This window comes from Oncorhynchus tshawytscha, linkage group LG06 (genome assembly GCF_018296145.1).
Source record: "Oncorhynchus tshawytscha isolate Ot180627B linkage group LG06, Otsh_v2.0, whole genome shotgun sequence".
Taxonomy (NCBI): Eukaryota; Metazoa; Chordata; class Actinopteri; order Salmoniformes; family Salmonidae; genus Oncorhynchus; species Oncorhynchus tshawytscha.
This window is the reverse complement of record NC_056434.1, coordinates 8,729,971-8,746,982: the sequence shown is the minus strand read 5'-3', so window position 1 is coordinate 8,746,982 and position 17,012 is coordinate 8,729,971. Positions and strand designations below refer to the sequence as shown.

The window sequence follows — 17,012 nt, the reverse complement described above, 5'->3', positions numbered from 1 at the left end:
ACAGCACTGCACATCCTCCTCCCCACAAGCGAAGTGGCAGGAAAGAATGCTGTGGAATTTCGAAAGGGAGTGCATTTAGAATTCCTGGGCTTGTAAGAGCGGGCCCAGCGTTTTTTCAAGAAGTCCTCCGGAACGTCAGGACTGAAAAAGGAAATGCGCCTAGGCCCTATTCATCAGCCGCCTACCTGGCAGCCATTTTGGAAAGAGTGAGAACTTAGTACAAAACTAATGTAGAGGAATGACCAGTGTGAGAATATAGGGGAATGACCAGTGTGAGAATGTAGAGGAATGACCTGTGTGAGAATATAGGGGAATGACCAGTGTGAGAATGTAGAGGAATGACCTGTGTGAGAATATAGGGGAATGAGTCAGTAGTCTGACTCAGCTCGTCATTTAAATAAATGCAGGCAACACAATGTCTTTATAAGGAGGATGTTTCTGTATATCATCCTGCCATTGAGCTTTGTCTTTTTGACCCAGGCGACGTCTACGATGTGTGCGCCATCTGCCTCGACGAGTATGAGGATGGAGACAAGCTCCGGGTTCTTCCCTGCTCCCACGGTGAGCCTGACCTGCCATGTCCCCCAACACACACCCCCAACACACTACTGTCCTCTACCCCCCCAACAACCTACTGTCCTCTACCCCCCCCAACAACCTACTGTCCTCTACCCCCCCAACAACCTACTGTCCTCTACCCCCAACAACCTACTGTCCTCTACCCCCAACAACCTACTGTCCTCTATCCCCCAACAACCTACTGTCCTCTACCCCCAACAACCTACTGTCCTCTACCCCCAACAACCTACTGTCCTCTACCCCCCTAACACACACCCCCAACAACCTACTGTCCTCTACCCCCAACAACCACACCCCCCAACAACCTACTGTCCTCTACCCCCCTAACACACACCCCCAACAACCTACTGTCCTCTACCCCCCCACACCCCCAACAACCTACTGTCCTCTACCCCCCCCCAACAACCTACTGTCCCTACCCCCAACAACCTACTGTCCTCTACCCCCCAACAACCTACTGTCCTCTACCCCCCCCCCAACAACCTACTGTCCTCTACCCCCAACAACCTACTGTCTTCTACCCCCAACAACCTACTGTCTTCTACCCCCAACAACCTACTGTCCTCTACCCCCAACAACCTACTGTCCTCTACCCCCAACAACCTACTGTCCTCTACCCCCAACAACCTACTGTCCTCTACCCCCAACAACCTACTGTCCTCTACCCCCAACAACCTACTGTCCTCTACCCCCAACAACCTACTGTCCTCTACCCCCAACAACCTACTGTCCTCTACCCCCCTAACACACACCCCCAACAACCTACTGTCCTCTACCCCCCAACAACCTACTGTCCTCTACCCCCCACCCCCAACAACCTACTGTCCTCTACCCCCCAACAACCTACTGTCCTCTACCCCCAACAACCTACTGTCCTCTACCCCCAACAACCTACTGTCCTCTACCCCCAACAACCTACTGTCTTCTACCCCCAACAACCTACTGTCCTCTACCCCCAACAACCTACTGTCCTCTACCCCCAACAACCTACTGTCCTCTACCCCCAACAACCTACTGTCCTCTACCCCCAACAACCTACTGTCCTCTACCCCCAACAACCTACTGTCCTCTACCCCCAACAACCTACTGTCCTCTACCCCCAACAACCTACTGTCCTCTACCCCCAACAACCTACTGTCCTCTACCCCCAACAACCTACTGTCCTCTACCCCCAACAACCTACAGTCCTCTACCCCCCCAACAACCTACTGTCCTCTACCCCCCAACAACCTACTGTCCTCTACCCCCCAACAACCTACTGTCCTCTACCCCCCAACAACCTACTGTCCCTACCCCCACCCCCAACAACCTACTGTCCCCTACCCCCCAACAACCTACTGTCCTCTACCCCCCCCAACAACCTACTGTCCTCTACCCCCCAACAACCTACTGTCCCCTACCCCCCAACAACCTACTGTCTCCTACACCCAACAACCTACTGTCTCCTACACCCAACAACCTACTGTCTCCTACACCCAACAACCTACTGTCTTCTACACCCAACAACCTACTCTCTTCTACACCCAACAAGCTACTGTCTTCTACACCCAACAACCTACTGTCTTCTACACCCAACAACCTACTGTCTTCTACACCCAACAACCTACTGTCTTCTACACCCAACAACCTACTGTCTTCTACACCCAACAACCTACTGTCTTCTACACCCAACAACCTACTGTCTTCTACACCCAACAACCTACTGTCTTCTACACCCAACAACCTACTGTCTTCTACACCCAACAACCTACTGTCTTCTACACCCAACAACCTACTGTCTTCTACACCCAACAACCTACTGTCCTCTACCCCCAACAACCTACTGTCCTCTACCCCCCAACAACCTACTGTCCTCTACCCCCCAACAACCTACTGTCGTCTACCCCCCAACAACCTACTGTCCTCTACCCCCCAACAACCTACTGTCCTCTACCCCCCAACAACCTACTGTCCTCTACCCCCAACAAACACTCACCCCCAACAACCTACTGTCCTCTACCCCCAACAACCTACAGTCCTCTACCCCCCCAACAACCTACTGTCCTCTACCCCCAACAACCTACTGTCCTCTACCCCCAACAACCTACTGTCCTCAACCCCCAACAACCTACAGTCCTCTACCCCCAACAACCTACTGTCCTCTACCCCCCCCAACAACCTACTGTCTTCAACCCCCAACAACCTACTGTACCCCCAACAACCTACTGTCCTTCTACACCCCCCAACAACCTACTGTCTTCTACACCCAACAACCTACTGTCTTCTACACCCAACAACCTACTGTCTTCTACACCCAACAAGCTACTGTCCTCTACCCCCCAACAACCTACTGTCTTCTACACCCAACAACCTACTGTCCTCTACCCCACCCCAACAACCTACTGTCCTCTACCCCACCCCAACAACCTACTGTCCTCTACCCCACCCCAACAACCTACTGTCCTCTACCCCACCCCAACAACCTACTGTCCTCTACCCCACCCCAACAACCTACTGTCTTCTACACCCCACAACCTACTGTCTTCTACACCCAACAAGCTACTGTCTTCTACACCCAACAAGCTACTGTCTTCTACACCCAACAAGCTACTGTCTTCTACACCCAACAAGCTACTGTCTTCTACCCCCAACAGACACACCCACTAGGTCATGTGAATGTGATATCTCAGTGGGAACACTAAACCACACTAGGCTCCTGGACATCGGGCGCTGCTCAGCTTTAGGGAACGTCTTGAATAGAATTCAATGTCACATCCGTATTTTGAGTTTTGTGAACTTGAATTAATTCATGACTTATTGGGAGGAAATGAACCGATTTACATTTGAACTCAAGATTACCTTGTGAATTCCAACCCTAGTGATCTGTATCCAGGGAAAAACACCTCCATGATGCTGCCTCTGATTGTAATGACCTGGGTCGTTTCTCCTCTCCCTCCCTGTAGCTTACCACAGCAAATGCGTGGACCCCTGGCTAACCAAGACTAAGAAGACATGTCCCGTGTGCAAGCAGAAGGTGGTCCCCTCCGCAGGCGACTCGGACTCGGAGGACGACAGCGGGACCGAGGAGAACGAGGTGTCTGAGAGCACTCCGCTGCTGCGCTCCCTGGCCTCCGCCAGCGGCCACGGCTTCGGCACCACGTCAGGGGCCTCTCGCTCCGAGCCCGATCAGGAGTCCTCAGAGTACGAAGACACCAGCGACGACAGCGAGGAGGAGGACGTCACCGTGGAGACTGAGACGGTGGTGGTCCAGCTGCAGGAGCCTCGTCCCGATGACCATGACGCACCTGATTGGTTGGCCTGAGTTGACGGACAGGTCACCCGGTTTCCCCCGCCTCTCCCTCCCCACTCACCCTACAGGCTTGCAGCAGCAGAGACTCACGCTGGAGACTCACCCGAGACTGTGTGTTTAATTTTGAAGTCCCCGTTTAATAAATATTAGTTTTATCTCCCTCTTTAAGTTTAGAATGCAAATCACCATAATAATCGGTTTGTTGTATGTTTAACCTGATTACTGAGCAGTGTCATCGCGTGTTTTGGGCTAACCGACAACAGTGCTTTCACAGGAACATTGCAGTAGACTTTACTGTAGTTAAGTCTGTACGGGGTGGTAGAAGACTGCGGTTACACTCATCACTGTGAGAAAGGGCTCGACACCAACTACGAAGGAATGCGTGGTGTGTGTGTGTGTGTAAAAAATTTGTATAGATCACTATCTGTAACATCTTAAAACATTATTTTGGTAGCCTGCATATCTGTATGCCTCTGTATCAGACGGTGAGGAGTTCTAATATTGTATATATTCTTACTGCTTGTATAGAAATATCAAGCAGTATTCAGCAGCCTTTTATAAATTGATTGAACTGATCTTTTCCCATAAGGACTATATAGAAACGAGACCATGGGAACAGGGTTTTTGTCAATCGGTCTCGAGCCAGAGATAATGGAGTCATAGAGTACGATTTGGATGCGACTGATCTGGTACGTTGATAAGGCAAAAAATGAAAAGAGCCTGTTTGTGGTGCTGCATTCAGCCAAAGGAAGTTGTCTGTTTGCGCAATGTTGTGTGTTTCCTCTCAGAAGTCAAGCAGAATGGGGGTGGGGAGACCGTTCCGTTCAGATAATACCCACGTCTACACTGCTACAAGCAGCCTGTTGGCGTAATCTAGACAGACCAGAGAGATCATTTCCCTGAAAAACAAGACATCATTGGTAGGTAGGTCTTGCAACATGTATTTGGTGTCATATCATTTTAATACTGTAAGTAGGTAGTTCAAGTATACAGAACTAAAATATAAAAACGCAACATGTAAAGTGTTGGTCCCATGTTTCATGAGCTGAAATAAACAAAGCCCAGAAATGTTTCACACACACAAAAATATTGTTCTGTGCCTATTTGTTGACATACCTGTTCGTGAGCATTTCTCCTCTGCCAAAATAACCCACCTGACAGATGTGGCTTATCAGGAAGCTGATTAAACAGGATGATCTGAGGACAATAAAAGGCCACTCTAAAATGTGCAGTTTTGTCACAACACAATGCCACATGTTTTGAGATGGTGTGCTATTGGAATGTCCACCAGAGCTGTTGCAAGGTACTTTAATGTTAATTTCTCTACAAAAAGCTGCCTCCAACTTCATTTTTAGAGAATTCTGCAGTACGTCCATCCGGCCTCACAACCACAGACGACGCCAGCCCAGGACCTCCACATCTGACTTCTTCACCTGTGTGTTTGGGGGGTTGCCAAGGAGTGAAGCCCTTTTGTAGAGGAAAAACTCATTCCGATTGGCTGAGCTCGGTCATGTGAAATCCATAGATTAGGGACTAATGAATTTATTTCAATTTACATATGAACCAAGTCAGTAAAAATCTTTGAAAATTGTTGCATGTTGCGTTTTATATATATTTTTCCCCTAACATGAAGTTGTTTTATGTTAAGTCCTTGTTGCCTTTCCTTTTCATGTGATGTGTCTTACAACTGTCTACATTCAATCTAATTTCACTTCAATAAAAACCTTTATGTCTACAGAATGCTGATGCCCCTCCATTCAGTTCAAGAGTTCTAATTATGGCACACAGCCTCAGTGATTGTGTTGATTGTGATGAGTCCTGTGCTCACCTGGTTCTCACTTGGATCCTTTGTCCTGATCTTGTCCAAATTCTGTTTGTACCCACATTGCCAAATACAGTGTGAGCAGATCATTCTGAACACCTCGAGAGGTTAGTCAAAACACACATTGTGTCTGGATATCTTACAAGTGTAGACAGATCAATCATTTATTAATCCACCCTCTAATCATTGACAGGTGGCACCAGTGACAGATTAATGGGTCTTATATTGAAAGAATAGCTGTTAAAATTTGCATTAAAGAGCCCAGGAAATCTAGTCACAGTGGACATTTTTAATACCATGTGTATACAGAATTTAGACAAGACCAGGACAAAGTACTCACGTTTGCACTAGGTATAAACAGGGCTAAGGTTGTACAGAATTGTAATGATTGATCAGGACAGGTATTGAGAGAGGATCAGTAAACCATTCAAATCACCAATGTTACAGCGCACACTGCAGCCAGGACAATGGTTTCTGAAACCCCGTCTCTTGGATCAGACCTGTAGGTAACAGGCTACATGGTGACCTAGATCTCTCCCCATGACATAACGAGACAAATTACTTTGTCAGTTTGAAAAAAAACAAGTTGTATTGTGTCCAATTGATGCAGGTTACATGAGGGGGAAAAGCCTGTTCCAAAGGTCTGATACTTGCCATGTCGTGGACTACACCCTTTATGAGAAAGCTGTATTTAAGATGGGAGACGAAGTCAAATCACATGTAATGTCACTGCAACAACTTGGGACTCTATATTCCTAGTTTGGTTACTTTGATCAGAAACACAAACACATTAAGTAAATATCAAGTCTACAAAAAAATATGTTTTAGAAAGTTGTAAATATATAGGATGCTATCTATACCCGACCACAGGTTGGGATAATGAGTCTTTGAAAAGGCAGTGTGTACCCCCCTTTCGCAGAGATCACAATGCCTTTGAAACCCAGTCGAATTGCATCGCAGCCTGTGCCTAGTTTCAAAACCATGTTCAATGGGTATACATTGCTAGCTACACTAATTCTATGCTGATACAAAAAGGTCAGACGAAAGCTTCAGTTTAGTCTAGCCTATATTAAAAAATAAATAAAAAATACATGAAACACCCAGAGTCAAAAGATACTAACAGTTACTGTGCTTTGCAGCTGATGGCCACATATTTTAGCTATATCTCCCCCCATCATCATGCCAGATTCCTCGGCATAAATGTGCCTCATGCCTCTACTAAGGAACACTTCCATGTTTCAACAACTTTCTTTTCAGGGTGGGGTTAACAAAGAGCATCTCAGTTGAACTATTGAGCTCCAGGCTAGGATGGTAAAAACCACCTGACCAATTACATAGTCTTCTGAAAACTGCTGCTCTGGCTCAAAAAAAATCCTTTCCCCAGAGCAAAGGTCCCCCTGCCGAAAAGAGGGTACAGTTCAACTGGGGGGAAAAAAACAAGCACAAAAGCAATCTGGTTGGAATTTATTTGATCTGTCTGTAAACAAGGTGATACATTTATTTATGGCATTTCTTGGTTTATGCATATGAAGTGTTAAAGAGACTATCCCAAGTGTAAGAAAAGTAGTGTCGGGAAAGAAAGTCAGCAAATGAAGTTTTTAATTAGTACACACACACACCCCACAAGGCCTGAACATTGGCACTGATGCAAAAAAAAAAACTAAAAAAAGTGCCAATGAAATGACTCCTTCCCGGGCATGCTGTTAAAATTCCATCATCCAATAGAAATCGATGTTTCAACATTAATGGTACAGGATACACAGCTTTGGTATACAAGTTTCCACAAGACAATCAAAGAGTTTTTATTCCAACCAATCCCGTCTCCCATATCAATTGTGTAATTTCTACTTTATATATATATATATTATTATTTTTTAAAGTTCTTTTCAAATTGGACATTACATTTTAAGTACAGAGCTTGAAAAGACACCATATCTTAGTTGAACACGAGTACAAGGCCATTTATTCCACAGTCGTTTCTTCACACAGCATGGGTCTAGAAATGCAGTAATTCATTTCTTTAATAAAAAAAAAAAATCTGATCTGAAGTTGTCAAATTATGACCGCTCGATTTCATCCACCGCAAACCCTCCCTTCCTTCCTTGTGCCTTCAACAGAAAGATGTTGTTTTGCCTTCAGCGGGAAAGATGAGGCTAGAAGGCATCCTTTCACAATGATTTAGAGCAATTGTATATATATATATATATATACACCCAAAGCTGTCACTAAAATTGGTCCTATGAAAAACGTCAAACTGGATGTATCTACTGTCCAAAATGGCAGCCTTTAAAAAAAAATAAAGGAAATGCATTACAGGAGCTGGCAAACAGTTAAGTGTCTGAGCCATTGTAACGATGGAATGTCCATGATGGGGTTCATGTAGTCATGAAGAGGACATGGAAGAGATTCCGCCTGCATCAAACATGTCGGTTTTGCCTTCTGACTCAATCAATACCAGAACTGATAAGCCTGCCATGACTGCATTGAAGGGCAACCCCCCCCGTCCGTCCGTCCGGTAGAGTTGTGTGGCTCAGAGAGGGAGATACAGGGGACTTTAGGGTATAGTGATTGGTTAATGGAGTGTTCCTCCCGTGTACTGATGTAGTGGCACCTATGGACAAACAGGAAGAGGGGGAAGGAGCTACAGACATTTGGCAGGAGTTACAGGGAGGGGGCAGAGGGAACAGTATTTCAGTAGCCTCGAAGATATGCATGACCCCCCCCCCCAAAAAAAAAAACATGCTCTAGAAAAGGAAGACAATGAGCTTGGTTACAGCTCAAGTGCTCCAAAGGCATCGGCTGCTCAAGAGTGAACTTCCGGGGCACCATCACACGAAATCTCAGTTCATCAATTTTAGGTTTCCTTCAAATTATTATTTTTTCCACTGAGCATTGGCCAGAATGGTGCAAGGTTGTTTTTTTTTTTAAAGTTTTTTTTTAAACAAGTATAGATTTGTCACAATGTCCTGTTAACAACATGCTCTTTTTTTTTTTTTTTTACTATGGTGCAACAGTGCTAGAATGGGATTGAGTACACACAGTGTGAATGCATCAAGATGACTGGGAAAGAACAAGAGAAAGGGGGGAAACAAAAGGAGGGTCTGGGGAGAAAAGTAAGCAACTATCAACTAGAACTGGAAGTGTGTGTTATGGGTGAGCTGCTAGGTGGCTGGGCCGATGCTGCTTTAGTTTGAAGTCTTCCTCAGGTAGTCAGCCAGTGTATGCGCTTTCTGGTTGAGCTGTCCTCCATGGACACCTTCCTTTCCCATGACAAAAACCAACACTGAAGTACACAAGGGGGGAAACAAGAGCAGAAATTAACAGATGTGTTAAGAGGGGGGGGCTACATTGTTTATGTCAGGGTCTTGACCATGTGATCCTGTACTGCTACTAACCCTTCCAGGACATTTTAAAATAGGACTGCTTGAAAAAGAACAACTTTCCCTCAACTACAACACTAAGGCTAAGTCAAGACTAGAACCCCAAATCACTCAAATATTTAGCCATTACACATTATTCAATCCACCTCCATAGACCCCTTCTTTGCCCATTATAAGAACCAAGACTGAAGAAAAAAAATAGGAAAATTTAGAGAATTTGAAGATGGAAGATCGGAAAAAAAATTGTTTTTTAACGGTTCAAGAAAAGTCCAATCAAAACAAGCAGGTGGTTTATAGTATGAAGGAAGACAGGAAGAGGCTCCCACCCATAGCCAATATGCCAAGCATTCACTTTCTTAAAAGCCTCTGGCCTTGGACGGGGGGGAACGGGGGAGAAGAAAAACATGCAACACGGTCACTAAAATGATGCAATAGCGCTGACGATTCCAAACCAGTCCATTAGCCTATTTTACTGTACGCTAACATTAACCTTCCTACTCTTCTGAACTAATAAGTGGAATGTCTGAATCATTCCCTTATGTTAACTAAGTCCATAAATGGTGTCTTTACCCCATTTGGAAGCCTTGACATTAACTGCAGTAAGCAACGACCACAAATGGCTCAATTTCTAAACCGAGGAAGAGTATTGTAAAAAGGGGGAAGGCAGCAATGACAAATTTTGTAAATTAGAAAGAAAATGCCCTGGTCTGAAGCCTTTCCTTCATCCTCTACTTAGCGAACAGAGTCTACATGGCATGCCAGAACAGAGGAGGAATGAGAAAGGGAATGCTTTAACTCACTACCACCTATATTAACGCAATACAGCATGCTTGCAGTACCTCAATATATATATATATTAACAGAAGCAAATTCCTTCAGTACCACTATCTGAAGAGGACTAGGCTTACCATGTGATGGGGGGGGACTTGATGTGAGGAGAAAGGTGCGTCAATTAGAGGGATAAGGGAGTCTTATCAGGAGGAAGACCGAAACCAAAAGAGAAAGGTTGCCCTGCGACAGAACCTCCCACCTGTGTATTTCGTGATGGGGGAGTTATGGACTTAATCCTGCTAGGGGGCGTGGAAGAATAGAGACCGGGAAAAGGCCCAACTCAGACATATTGTTTTTCAAATGACCATCTCGCCTTCAAAATTGGGCAGATCAACATGGAATTGGTGGATAATTTGGCTGGCTAGCAGTTAAATCAGTGTGCTAGAATCAGATCTGATACAAAACTAACACTTATTTGACATTTCTACTTGATTGGCTTTCTTGACCTGAAAAAAAAAAAACTTGAAATTAAACTTTCCCATCTAAATTTAACCATCCCTGGACAAGTTAAAAAACCATTATACTGCATGAACCTTAAGTGAATACCAGTATATTGTACATGCACAGCAAACTACAGTGTTTAATGTTTGAGTGAGCAGTGAATAAATGGGATGACACTACCTTTGTTGGTTTTGCCTATGGAAACGTTATATGTGGGCTCTCCTCCTTGACTCTTTGTCCTGATGTCCATTGTCCAGTCCCCGTCGGTGATGAGGCTGTCTCTGATGACGGAGCATTTCTTTTGGCCTAGGGTCAGCCCACGGCAGAAGAACGCTTCTCGGTCTTGTCCTATGATGACGTCGATTTCTTCAGCCTACGGATGACCATGTAAAGTTTGAAAGCCATTCATTTATAAAAAATTTAAAAAAGATTCATTATTCCACTACCAATAAGACGAGGGCCAATGTTACAGCCTTATTTTCTGCAATACACCGTCTAAAATAGCAGGACTCTCAGCTAAATAAAAATACGCAAAGTTCCTGAGAGCATTATTTGGCAGTCAAATGCAGTCTGACTTTGGAAATAAATTAGGAATTGTTTGGAGTTGCTGTTGTCCAGATCATTTCATAAGTATTGCAGTTCACATTTATCCGACCAGGCACAAAGAAACATGCCAAATTATTTGTTCAGGGTACCTAGAGATTGATACATCGTAACCATCTCACTCAGCTCTGATAGGACAGTGTCCAGATTCCTCATGTGGTTTGTTGAATATTTATGCACTCTCAGTAGCTCATACCTTGGCACAGCTAGTAAGTAGCTCATACCTTGGCACAGCTAGTAAGTAGCTCATACCTTGGCACAGCTAGTAAGTAGCTCATACCTTGGCACAGCTAGTAAGTAGCTCATACCTTGGCACAGCTAGTAAGTAGCTCTAGCTGGAAAAAGACCAGTTAGATTTCAACGCTAATTCAGTACTAAGGGAAAGGGGGATACCTAGGCAACAATGCATTCAACTTAAGTGTGTCTTCCGCATTTAACCCAACACACGTCCTCTCTGAATCAGAGAGGTGTGGGGGGCTGCCATAATCGACATCCACGTCTTCGGGGGGTTGGGGAACAGTCGGTTAACTACAACGCTCAGGGGTAGAATGGCAGATTTTTATTGTCAGCGCAGGGATTCGACCTAGCAACCGTTCGGTTACTGGCCCAACGCTCCTACCTGCCAGGCCACCTACCTACTAACTGTTAAGACTATACCATCCCTTCGTTTTGTATAGAGGTCGACCGATTAATCGGAATGGCCGATTAATTAGGGCCGATTCCAGGTTTTCATAACATTCGCAAATCGGTATTTTTGGGCGCCGATTTTTTTTACACCTTTGTTTAATCTTTATTAAACTAGGAAGGTCAGTTAAGAACACATGCTTATCTTCAATGACAGCCTAGGAACAGTGGGTTAACTGCCTTGTTCAGGGGCAGAACGACAGATTTTCACTGTGTCAGCTCGGGGGATTCAATATTGCAACCGTACAGTTAACTAGTCCAATGCAATAAAGACCCGCCTCTTTCTTGTTGCACTCCACAAGGAGGCTGCCTATTATGCAAATGTGGTAAACCAAGGTAAAAATCGCTAGCTGGCATTAAACTTATCTTATAAAAAAAACATCATAATCACTAGTTAACTACACATGGTTGATGATATTAATAGATATTATCTAGCGTGTCCTGCGTTGCATATAATCTGACTGAGCGGTGGTAGGCAGAAGCAGGCGCGTAAACATTCATTCAAACAGCACTTTCGTGCATTTTGCCAGCAGCTCTTCATTGTGCGTCAAGCATTGCGCTGTTTATGACTTCTAGCCTATCAACTCCCGAGATGAGGCTCGTGTAACCGAAGTGAAATGGCTGGCTAGTTAGCACGCGCTAATTGTCGTTGTGTTGCTGGTTCGAGCCCAGGGAGGAGCGAGGAGAATTCTTATTTACAATGACGGCCTTGAGGTTAGCTGAAACCAGAGCAACGCTGTCCACAGAGGCAATATACAGTAGGACAACTTGACTGTTGACAGCTTGCCTACAACCTGTAACATTTGACCATAAGACTAACAGAGCAAGTGCCAACTCGTTCATTTCACATCCATGAGAATGTGCCCAGGGTACCAAACAGCTAATGATTAACTGTCTAGCCATAGCTTAGCTAACTAGAATAGTGACAAGGAAGCAGCTCACTGAAAATTAACCCCCATTAACACACGGATATCGATACAGGACCCGCAATTTCAATTGTAGTGTGGTATCATACATCCTGCCGCAGTCCCATCCTAGCTAGAAAGATAGTCAACGTTTGGTAGCTAAAAACCATGTTTTATCAATCTAGCATGTATCCAACTATGAGCCTGACGGAAACTACAGCAGAAATGCCCTGCCGCGCGAGCGAATTTAAACGCTGCAATCTGGAAATTTACAACACAAGCAATCTTTGCTAAATAGTTCATTTCCATGCTTGCTAACTAACAAATTGGAGGGTTCATGAATGACCAAGAGTGATGCAATACGTTAACTTAATACACTTCCAAACGAATTGTATGGTAGATTATTGTACAACGACCAATGTGCTTCGAGCTGGTACCTATACATTTAAGTTTCCATACGATTACTTGTGTAGACTGGAAGGGTACAGATGAATGAAAGCAGGCGCCATCTTGGGAAATTAAAAGGTGCGGCAGCATTGCAGCGAAGGCCCTGATTCACAAACGCATTTACGAACTCCGCGGAGTCCACAATGGTACATTTAACGGTGCATGAAGCGCAACGATCCGCCAACGTTGCCTAATTATATTGGAATCTGGATGACCTGAGATATAGTGCCATTTTTCGCCGCCGCTCCTCCCAAAGCCCGCATTGCCGGCTAGATATAACAGGAAACTGGTTTCAATATATCATTTGTGATAACAAGTTACTGAACGCACGCTTTTAACGCTTAAAAATGTGGGGAGAAGCCAAAAATAGCCTGGCTAATGTGTTAACTAGTTTTAAAAAATGTCAGTCGACTGGTTAAAGTTAACAGTTAGTTTGTTAGATCACAACTTAACACAATTTAAAAATGTAGTGTGTGGTCCTAAACCTATTCACTAAATATTAAAAAAAAAAAAACATGTGAAAAGTCTAATAGCTGTACCGAAGAACACCGGATACCATGTGTTAGTGAACTCACTAGCGAACACATGCTGCCTGTCTGCCTTATCTTTCCGTCTGGGGCTTTCCCTCTTATAGGTAGGGCCCCAACACCCATATTTAAACCACAGACTAAAATACCAGCATTTACCGGGTTCGTAGATTAGTCTTAATTATTATTAAAATGTCCTTACCGTTATGTTAGCAAATGTACCACCGGGAAACGATGCCCAGACATATTTGGCGTCCGTGTAACCAACAATGGCGGCGTCCTGGCAGCTGCCATCGTCCATCAGGTTATCCACGTAGCTTTGCCAGGACATACTTGCGTATTAGTTCAAATGTGGAAATATATATATAGATTTTTTTTTTAAATATATATATATATATATGTGACAGGTACTCTAGAGCAACAGTGATGGTTCTTATAAGCTGTATTTTCTTTCGGTGAGTTTGAAGTCTCCAACAAGTCTCCGTCTCGTCCCCGCTGTCTTCTGGGTTTGGGCAGAAGAAGAGAAGTCACACAGCCAACGGGTTGCGCTTGGGTGTAGTCCTTAAATAAATCACTCCGCACAGTCGTTGTTAGGCTGAACTTTATTGCAAATCGTCGGTTGTCGCGGATGAATAAAACAACTGTTCCTAAGAATGATATGTACGGTGTGGTATCTATTTTACTAACTTGTCAATAGGCTGCTAATTATTATCGTTTACATGTCAATCTTATGTGGTATTTTACACAAGCAGTATGCTCCTTCTGACTAGTGACATATTACATTTTTCATGTGCCATGCATACATAGTCCTTCTTTTCCCGCCACGATGTCCTTTATGAATCAAAGTATGTCATTGGAATTTCTATTCAACTGATGGCATATATCATCATCAATGATCATCGTCAGATTCTTGTGAGATAATTTGTCAGATATGTATGATTTGAAAGCATGCAATAGTGACATTTAACTTTTTTTTTTTTGTATTAGACAGTTAATCAGTCTACAATTAGTCAGTTTGCAATGTTACTTATTTTACAACAAACAAGTCTGAGATCCCAAACTAGCCTATTTAGCTCCACTTTATTAGAAAATAGAGGCCGCCATATTTGGAGACATGAACAAGCATAAGTTCTTGTGGCAGGTCAGACCAGTGTGACGCCTATTACAATAAATGTTGCGTACAAAATATTAGACACCTGTTGGTTACATATTAACTTACTCAGGGTGTAACATATTGGAGTAGATGTTTATTCAGTTTGTTAATCGCCATCTGCATGGGTACAGCATGATACAATAGATCTTTGGCATTTTCTCAGAAGCTGTATGTCGCCTATAACCAAAAAAAGTGGTAAACAGAGCAACCTCTTTCTAGCCAGGTCCCAGATCTTTGTTCTATCATGTCAACTCGTTGTCTCTCATTGTCATGGCAAATTGATGACAGCACAAACACATCTGGGACCACCCTTTCCACACATCATCTGAGTGTAGGCATCATTTCATTTCCCCAGAGAGGCAGAATGTGACCATTGTCTCTGATATTTGTATTAAAAAAATATACCTAGGATGATTCATTCATCCCTTGGCCCTCTCTCTCTCTTTTGGCTGAGTTATAACCCATGACTCTACCCCTTGCACAATTCATCCAATCCAAACACTTTGCACCCTGAGAATTTGCATGATATTGCCTTGTTGGGACTATTTTCTTCAGAGGTGTGGTTTGTTTTGCTGAGTTCAAAGTTCATGCACTTGTCACAGATTGATACAAAGGTTCTAAGTAATATGTTCAGGCAGGGAAGGCCAAAAAACAAGTGGAGACGCTCCACTGAGTAAAGCGGAGATCTCCTAGCTAGAGGCAAACGCCTTCTCACAGAAGAGACTGAGGTGGAGAGCCATGGTAGAAGCCCTATGCTCCCAAGGGGCCAAGAGGTTTAAGTAAGCGTTCCTCATCAAACCAGAATCTGTTATATAAATACACACAACTTCCTTCTCTTACCTCCCTATTGAAATAACCATAGTTACTGTATGTGAAAGTCTCTGTTTTTCTAGAAAGGTACAGAGGAACATAACAATATAGCATTAGTTTCTTTCCACCTAGCTAGAACAACTTAGTCCAGAATACGTGGAGTTTTACCTTGCCTTAACTGTGTGTTGTCAAATAGCCAACCCCAATCGTAACCTTCTCCTAACCTGCCAAGTTAATCATCCTAACCTTCTGCATAAATTCTCGTAACCTGCTACAAAAAAGAAACTTCTGGTCGTAGCTATGCTCCCTCTAGTCAGAACCTCCAATCAGCTGACCACGTCCATATCCATTCTATGTCGTTGGTTTCCAGGCCAACCCTTGTTGGGTGGAGGTAGTTTGACCAACCAACTGAGTGAGTCACTCAGCCAACGAGTCATGGACAGAAAGCTGACCTGTTTTTTTTTTTTTTTACTGAGGAAATTACTCAGCAATAGTAAATGGCTGAGAAGGCAACCCTGATATGGTCACTCACTAATATGTCATAGCACCCTTACAATAGTCCTATTGTATAATCCAGGCATGGGCAACTAGCCCGCACCCCCCTTAAAAAAAAAGAAGGAAGAAAAGGGCCTGCGAATTATTGACAAATAAAATAAAAATGAAAGTCAGTCAGAGTCTCAACTGTTGAGAGTTAGAATTGCATTGTCAAGAAAGGGGGCATTAAAATGCTTTCTTCGCAAGGTGAGCGGGTCCCCCCCCCAACAAAATGTCACTTAGGGCGGGCCCCCCCCCAACAAAATGTCACTTAGGGCGGGCCCCCCCCCAACAAAATGTCACTTAGGGCGGGCCCCCCCAGCAAAATGTCACTTAGGGCGGGCCCCCCCAGCAAAATGTCACTTAGGGCGGGCCCCCAACAAAATGTCACTTAGGGCGGGCCCCCCAACAAAATGTCACTTAGGCGGGCCCCCAACAAAATGTCACTTAGGGCGGGCCCCCAACAAAATGTCACTTAGGCGGGCCCCCCAACAAAATGTCACTTAGGGCGGGCCCCCAACAAAATGTCACTTAGGCGGGCCCCCCAACAAAATGTCACTTAGGGCGGGCCCCCCAACAAAATGTCACTTAGGGCGGGCCCCCCAACAAAATGTCACTTAGGGCGGGCCCCCAACAAAATGTCACTTAGGCGGGCCCCCCAACAAAATGTCACTTAGGCGGGCCCCCAACAAAATGTCACTTAGGGCGGGCCCCCAACAAAATGTCACTTAGGCGGGCCCCCAACAAAATGTCACTTAGGGCGGGCCCCCAACAAAATGTCACTTAGGCGGGCCCCCCAACAAAATGTCACTTAGGCGGGCCCCCCAACAAAATGTCACTTAGGGCGGGCCCCCCCCCAACAAAATGTCACTTAGGGCTCCAAAAGGCTAGGGCCAGCTCTGACTGCATGTGTGGGTACGGATGTGGGTACGGATGTGGGTACGGATGTGGGTACGGATGTGGGTATGCAGATCTGCGAGCAACTGTGGCCCCTCATAATGAGTTCA

The 17,012-nt window shown here is 44.6% G+C and overlaps 2 protein-coding genes across 4 annotated transcripts in view; one reads left to right on the top strand and one right to left on the bottom strand.

Moving 5' to 3' along the window:
- Positions 1-5,608, top strand: part of LOC112251992 (E3 ubiquitin-protein ligase RNF13-like) — a 97,461-nt gene extending 91,853 nt beyond the window's left edge. For 2 of the 3 annotated variants that reach the window (XM_042322913.1, XM_042322914.1), the window contains exons 9-10: positions 481-561; positions 3,522-5,608. In XM_042322913.1, coding sequence (XP_042178847.1) covers positions 481-561; positions 3,522-3,880 — 440 coding nt within the window. In that variant the 3' untranslated portion in view covers positions 3,881-5,608. The remainder of the gene's footprint in view (positions 1-480; positions 562-3,521) is intronic. The other variant, XR_006083569.1, reaches the window with a different exon arrangement.
- A 1,534-nt stretch (positions 5,609-7,142) lies between these two features.
- Positions 7,143-14,038, bottom strand: LOC112251996 (profilin-2-like). The gene is made up of 3 exons (XM_042322915.1): positions 13,711-14,038; positions 10,523-10,715; positions 7,143-8,973 (listed from the first exon to the last, which is right to left on the bottom strand). Exons 1-3 carry the CDS (start codon positions 13,837-13,839, stop codon positions 8,876-8,878), a joined length of 420 nt encoding a protein of 139 aa, XP_042178849.1. The 5' UTR covers positions 13,840-14,038; the 3' UTR covers positions 7,143-8,875.
- Positions 14,039-17,012: the final 2,974 nt, after the last annotated feature.